Source organism: Citrus sinensis, chromosome 9 (assembly GCF_022201045.2).
Source record: "Citrus sinensis cultivar Valencia sweet orange chromosome 9, DVS_A1.0, whole genome shotgun sequence".
NCBI lineage: Eukaryota > Viridiplantae > Streptophyta > Magnoliopsida > Sapindales > Rutaceae > Citrus > Citrus sinensis.
Window position 1 is genome coordinate 4378891 of NC_068564.1, and position 7609 is coordinate 4386499.

Here is a 7609-nt window from a genome sequence, read left to right on the forward strand (position 1 = left end):
TTTTAACTGTGAAACAAGATTTGGACATTGAAGATTTGTTGATTCGAAGATTTTGGTGGTTTTGAGTACAGCTGTCTTGGTGCACTAGAGCTTTCAGCACCAGCCATTGTCTAAGTTCGATTTTGGTGAGAGGCGATTATGGGGGGTTTTCAAAATAGAAGTTCGAACATAAAATGGAACCAACAAAAAAAAATGGTGGGAAAGTTTTTGATGACGACAATTGAAGAGAGTAGATAAAAAATTGAAGCAATTGAGAGAGAATGGAATGTCTCTAGGTTAAGTTTAGGTGAAGGGTAATTTTGGTGGTTTCAAAATTGAAGTGAAACTATGAAATGGAATCAAGGAAAACCACGAATGATGCATGGAAAAGTGCTTGGTAAATTCAATTTAATGAGAAGTACGGAATTGAAGCACGGGCGGCGTAGGGTTAGGATTTAGATGGCGAGATATTTTTATTTTTTAATTTTGATTTTATGTTGGTGATGAAAGATTTAATACAAATTTTGTTTATTTTTTAAATCCTATAATTTGAATAAGGAGAGGACAATGAAGGAAACTATTTTCTGTTTTTTACTTCATTTTCTTTTATTATTTTATTATACAAAATCACAAATGCCCTTAACTCAAGGGTAAAAATAATCATTTTATTCATATTCTGCATAATACTCTCAATGCTAATGGAAAAGTGGAATATTGATATACTTTATAACTTTAAGTGGATAGTTGAAAAAGAAAAAAAAAAGTGTTTATGTATTTTCAATAAAGTGTGAAACCGTAGGTGGTGGATAGATATTCAGCCATGTATCTTTTTATTATTGAGTACGATTGGATCTCTATCCCCCACATAAGAGTAAATAATAATTGAATTAATATAAAAGTTTCTCAAGTTTTGAACTAAGGGTAAAGCTCGTTAAGTTTCTATAATTTGATATTAGTGCCCGTTTAATTTTTATATTTTTAAAAATACCTCAAGATATTCCTGTCATTATTTTTTATTCCTTTTGGCTTACTTTTACAATAATGTATTTTCTTACATTAATTATAAAAAAATTTAAATTATCAATTTAACTCCAAAAAATAGAATAGAAACAAAAAGAGTATATATTAATTTTATGGAATATTCTATAGAGGAGTTAATATATTAATATTTTTATTAATGTCAAAAAATGGTAGTTTACTTTTTTAGAATATTATTTTTTTATGGATATATGTGAGCTTTCACAAAAATTAATAGATATTCTTTTTGTTTTTATTTTATTTTTTCGGGTTAAATTATTAATTTAATTTTTTTCTTTTCATTAATGTCCAAAAAAAAAAATATTATTGTAAGAGAATAATATTATATAAGTAAGATAAAAGGAACAAAAAATAATAGTAGAGATATTTTGAGTTATTTTAAAAAATATAATAACTAAACGGTCACCAACTTCGTAATATAGGGGCTAAAGAAACTTATACCCTTTATACAAAAAGTTTATCTTAATGAAATTAGAATGGGGTTCATTGGTGGGTAGGTGACAGTTCATAACCCACGTCAAACAGTAACGTGAGTTGGTGCTAATTTTATAATTAAAATTAATTGAAGTAATTGCCGCTCCACATCTAGACTTTCCAAGAATAGTCGAGGCAACTTTTTCGCAGTGGATTTGGAACTGAAAAGAAAATAAAATCAAGAAAACATGCTTAGACTTTAGTTCCAATAATTAGTGATATCAATTAAATATTTAATAATAAAAGTGGCCTACATGAATGAATGAACCCACTAATATGTATCTTTTCTGTTTTGACTGCTTATCCTTAACATAAAAAACTTATCTCAGCTAATGAACAACTATTTTTTTTAATTAAAATTTTAACGTCAAAGGAAATAAGATAGTATTATGAAAGCTGTAAGGGTTTAGTGGTCAATTCAATACACCCAATGCTAGTTTAAAAATTTAAAAAAAAAATTACTTGAGATTTTCCACCTTTTTTTAATCAAATGACATTACTTACGAGGTAGTTAAGAAGCATTCCATGGTTCCACGGGCCTCTATAAATAGACAAAAACGTTTGAACTTGAAGAGTATTACACAACAACTTATTAAGGGAAAATGACTTCAAAGAAGTGCTTCCTTGTTTGGCAGGTGATGTTTGTTATCATGCTTCTCCTAGCCTCAGCGGTATCCCCGAGGGCGACCACTCTGTGGCAAGCTACCAACAATCATTCAATTTGTGAGTATCAATTTTTATTTTTTCTTCTTCTTTTTTTCTTTAACTTTAATCCATTCAGATAATCAGCTCAGAGTCTCATACACAGTACTTAAAAGGAAATGTTTGATTCTAAGTTTATGAATAGGCTTTCAGATATAATTATTTAATGACAAAATTTCTGTTGTATGTGAAAACAGACAAGGGTGGGAATCTCCAGAGGGACAATCCTTGGTGGCACAATTATGCTGTGGCTGATAAACATTAGTTAACCCTCGAGTGCGTGGCTTCGACATTAAACAAGTTTAATTTCTTTGAATTTCTATTGTCAATGAATAATAAAAGATTACAGGTGAAATTACTCCTGCGTCTCCGCTGCACGATCAATCAATCTCATTTGTCTACAGTATTATACTTGTGTATTGATAAGATCCAGTGAAAAGGGGAAAAAAATGTTATTATTATGTGTTTCAATAAATATAGATTTATTTATCTATTTGTAGAAGTTAAAATTAATTTTTTAAGTCCTTACTGTCCTTAAGATTTATATTTCAGCAGCAAGTATAAAAAAAAATTAAATTATCGATTCATTCCCTCATAATTTTTTATTTATTAATTTTAAAAGATAAGGGTGGATTAATTCCACATTGAGATTTGAACTCGGATAATTAATTAAAGAAAGCTAATAAAAAAAGTTTGATCAAGCCTACACAATAGTTTGATTTATATATTGATATGATTAATTGTTCCACGTTTTATACTTGATATCTGTGATTGTTTTTATTAGGTCAGCATATGCCATCCTATTGATACAGTGAGATGATGATTATGATGATGATGATGATAATAATAATATAATTTTATAATTTGTGAATTTACACACGGCGAACTTCCATTAGAAAAAACAAAGTCGAGCATTTGAAAATAAGTATATAATTTATATTTTAAATAATGTGTCACCCAATAAAGCTCGTCACATATTAAAAATTGTGGACATTATTTATTTAGGATTTTAAATAATGTATCATTGGATAAAATTTGTCACGTGTTAAAAATTATGGACATTATTATTATTTTTTATACACTGATATTACAATCAGAAGTACACTGATATTTACAATAAAAAATCCATCGAACTCTTTGTTTTTAATGTGGTTTTAAAATACAGCCTACTAACATTTCATATCAGGACTCTTCGTCTTTGATGCGGTTTTAAGACACAACTCCAATATTCCGTCTTCATAATTCATATATTACTGAAAGAAACCGACTCTTAAGCAGAGGAATACCGACTCTATCTATCTATATCTATATATCTATATATATATATATATATAAAGTTGAGACTTGAGGAGGTGATGTGACATCACCATTTCTCATCTTTGTATATTTTCTATTATCTAATAAATAGATAAATTTTCTTTTACATTTGGCTTTTCATCTTCTCATAATTAATTTGATTGTTATTACACAATAACAATTATGTAAATATTTTAATGAGGCATATTTTTTGTAATGAACATCAAAGGGGGAGTGTTATGAATTTATTAAAATAAATGTAAATGTTCATAACATATATCTCTTAGTCTCCCCACTATCTCCCATTAGCAACCTTTAACTTTCCTATAACTCCCATTATTTTATAAGGAATTATAATCCATAATTTTTCATTAATTTCTTGGAGTGATTATGTAACTATAAAAGGAGAGCTCATCTTTTTGTTTTGTACACACACAATTGGAATGAATAAAATCACTCTGTAATATATTCTCTCATTTTATTCTTTATCTTGCGTTGCTTCTTTATTTGTATTGCTGACTAATAGTTTTTTTTTATTTTTTATAAGACTGCCTCATCTTAAAAAAAATCAATTCATATTTTTTATCAGTTTCATTAAGTATAAAGTAAAAAAAAAGGATAATACTAAATTCTTTTTTCAAAGCCGCGTGAAGCGCGTTATATTTTCTAGTATATATATAAAGCTGGGACTTGAGGAGGTGATGTGGCATCACCATTTCTCATCTTTGTATATTCTCTATTATCTAATAAATAGATAAATTTTCTTTTAGATTTAGTTTTTTATCTTCTCACAATTAATTTGATTGTTATTACACAATAAGTAAAGGTTTTAATGAGGCATATTATTTGTAATGAACATGCAAGGAGAAATGTTATGAATTTATTAAAATAAATGTAGATGTTCATAACATATATCTCTTAGTCTCTCTACTATCTCTCATTAGTAACCTTTAGCTTCCATATAACTCCCACTATCTCATAAGGAATTATGATCCATAATTTTTCATTAATTTCATAGAGTGATTATGTAACTATAAAAGGAGAGCTCATCTTTTTGTTTTATACACACACAATTGGAATGAATAAAATCATTGTATAATATATTCTCTCATTTTATTCTTTATCTTGTGTTGCTTCTTTATTTGTATTGCTGGCTAATAGTTTTTTTTTAATTTTTTATAAGGCTGCCTCATCTTTAAAAAAATCAATTCATATTTTTTATCAGTTTCATCAAGTGTAAAGTAAGAAAAAAATGATAATACTAAATTTTTTTTTTAAAACCGCGTGAAACGCGATTCTATTTTCTAGTTCTGAGATAAAATTAAGCTCCAGCTTGGCACCCAAAGTGAAGTACCTGGGTTGTAGCCAATGGGCTAGTGGGCTGTGGACATTATTTTTAATAATTAACTTGTGCTATAATTTAACTGCATGGAGTGAATGAATGATGACAAATAATGTGAATATCACTTTCTCCTTTGTCAAATTTTACTCTCATCTACCAATAAAGTGTTGGCTCTACTGGCATTAGAGTTTCCTTAAGTGACTTATTGGGTTTGCTCTCCAGTTCGAGTTGCAGGAAAGTCATTTTTGTTGAAAGAACCTGTGTCTCTCGGTTCGAGCAGAGACTTCTAAACTTAATTATGGTACAAACTTAAAAGTATTTTCTATAGTTAGAGTTCTCCCCAAAATACCTCGTGGTCAAAACCAAAAAAAAATTTTACTGCCATCTCTCGTCACGCCGCAAATTTACTCGCATTATTATTCATTTCCATTTTTCCACGCGATTTAATTCATAAATTAATGATAACGGGTAATTAATGTCAAGGGCCAATTTGACTTAAACACGTTTTCAAAAGCCAGAGATGCACCAAACAGCTACAGCCTACAGCTTAGCATTGCTTCTTATCACTTTGCTTTTTTTTTTTTTTTTATAGTACAGCTTAGCTTTCATTGAACTAAAAATGGAAAAGATAAGGTGGACGTTTCTGTCCATATTTCTGATTCTACATTACTAAAGGCCATTTTTGCAATTGAATGGGCCATATATCATTGCCGAGTCTTGAAGAGGACATATCATTACTTAAGGCCATTCTACTGATCTCTTCTTATCTCTTTGCTTGATCATCTGATTTCATCTCTACTGATCATCAGTCTCATGGCGGAAACCCAAAACAATAGCAAAGTAAAAGTTCACGAGGTTACTAAACTCACCCCGTTCTCCTCCAACTCAACAACCTCGGCTCCGTTCACTCTTCCGCTCACCTACTTCGACACTTACTGGTTCAAGTTCCCTCCTGTAGAACGCCTCTTCTTGTATCAAATCACTGAGTTAACCAGCGATTCATTCAACTCGGTAATCCTCCCAAAACTGAAACAGTCCCTCTCCCTCACTCTCCTTCACTATACCCCGCTCGCCGGTCACTTGATGTGGCCTCCGGATGCCGCTAAGCCAGCCATCTACTACTTTCCAGACGACGGCGTTTCGCTCACACTCGCCGAGTCCAACTCCGATTTTGCTCCCCTATCTGGGAGCGGGATTCGTGATGCTGCAGAGTTTAATCCTTTGGTGCCCCAGTTATCCATATCGGACGACAAAGCCGAGGTAATCGCCATCCAAATAACATATTTTCCTAATCAAGGCTTCTCAATTGGTGTCTCGTATCACCATTCGCTTCTTGATGGGAAAAGTTGTATGATGTTTATCAAATCATGGGCTTATTTTTGCAAACAAATTCAATCATCAGACGTTCACAACGCTAATCCTTCTTTGTTACCGGAACTTACCCCATGTTTTGACCGCACGGTCATCAAAGATCCCGATGGGATCGACATGGTGTACGTTAAGCACTGGATGGATTATACCGGATCATCCGACACACGAAGCTTGAAGGTTTTGGCTACAGCGGTTGATAAAGAAGGAAGCTCCGACTTTGTTCGAAAAACATTTGAATTGAGTGGTGAAGACATAAAGAAGCTTAGAGATAAGGTTAACAAAATTAATAACGAAGCAGGGAAGTCAAAACAACTTCAGTTATCGCCTTTTGTGCTTACATGTGCTCATGCGTACGTTTGCCAGATTAAAGCCAAAGGAGTAGAAGCTAACACAACCGTTAAGTTTGCGGTGGTAGGGGATTGCAGGGGCCGTCTGGATCCTCCAATTCCCATTAATTATTTTGGAAATTGTGTTGGAAGTGTAATTGGGGAAGCAAAAGCAAGTGATATGATACGGGACAATGGGGTTGCTGTTGTTGCAGAGAAATTAAGTGAAATGATTAAAGTGCTGAAGGGGAATGGGGTGCAAGGATCAGAGGATAAGATGGTAAAGACAATTGCGATGTTGAAAGAGAAAGGACATGTAATGCTAACGGCAGCCGGGTCAAACCGTTTTGATGACTACGGGTCCGATTTCGGGTGGGGGAGGCCTAAGAAGGTGGAGATTGTGTCAGTAGACAGGACAGGGGCTATTTCTTTGGTGGAGAGTAAAGATGGAGGTGGTGGTGTTGAGATTGGTGTCGTTTTGAAGAAGCAACAAATGGAGGTTTTTTACTTCTCTCTTTGTTAAATGTTAATGGCCTAGAAGGTCTTTGAATTACGTACGTGTAAGTATAATTACGATTAATGTTACAATTATGCGGGAAGTTATTTGCCTTGGCAGGATAGCAAAGCTTTTTGTCTGCGTGCTAATAAAGGAGTCGCTGTTGTACATTCAAAATAATAATAATTAAAGTTTGTTGGGTCCGCCTAAGTTACATTGACGTAACTTACGGCTGACCCACAAAATATCATTCAGCCCCCTATACTTTATATTATTTACAATCTATTTATAATTATTATCAACTATTTTGTATTGTAAAATTTTGTTGAGTTTCTTATACTTTGTTTTATAATATTTATGAATAAATTATAAATAATATAGAGTATATAAGGCTAATTAATATTTTGCGAGTCAGCCGTAAGTTAAATTAAATGTAACTTAGGTGACCCAAAGTTATTGGTTAGGTAGACTAGTGGATCCACCTTAGCGTTGAGGAAAATGATAGCTGGATTCAAACTCTTATCAGGTCGTGTGCCATAATTTTTTTCACTTTTTTTAATTTTTTTATGGGACTCCTATTTTTAA

The 7609-nt window shown here is 32.0% G+C and overlaps 1 protein-coding gene and 1 long non-coding RNA gene across 6 annotated transcripts in view; both read left to right on the forward strand.

The window, feature by feature from the left end:
* The window catches only part of LOC102611729 (malonyl-CoA:anthocyanidin 5-O-glucoside-6''-O-malonyltransferase-like), a 42113-nt gene extending 34835 nt beyond the window's left edge, over positions 1–7278 (forward strand). Inside the window, exon 2 of one of the 5 annotated variants that reach the window (XM_052433379.1) lies at positions 6910–6953. In XM_052433379.1, the coding sequence (XP_052289339.1) occupies positions 6910–6938 (29 nt within the window). In that variant the 3' untranslated portion in view covers positions 6939–6953. Of the gene's footprint in view, positions 1–6091 lie in introns of all 5 variants that reach the window. The other 4 variants (XM_052433377.1, XM_052433375.1, XM_052433374.1 and 1 more) reach the window with 4 other exon arrangements.
* LOC112495617 (uncharacterized) lies at positions 2083–2686 on the forward strand. Its single transcript, XR_003061968.2, has 2 exons — positions 2083–2214; positions 2391–2686. It is a non-coding gene; the product is annotated as an uncharacterized LOC112495617 (long non-coding RNA).
* Positions 7279–7609: the final 331 nt, after the last annotated feature.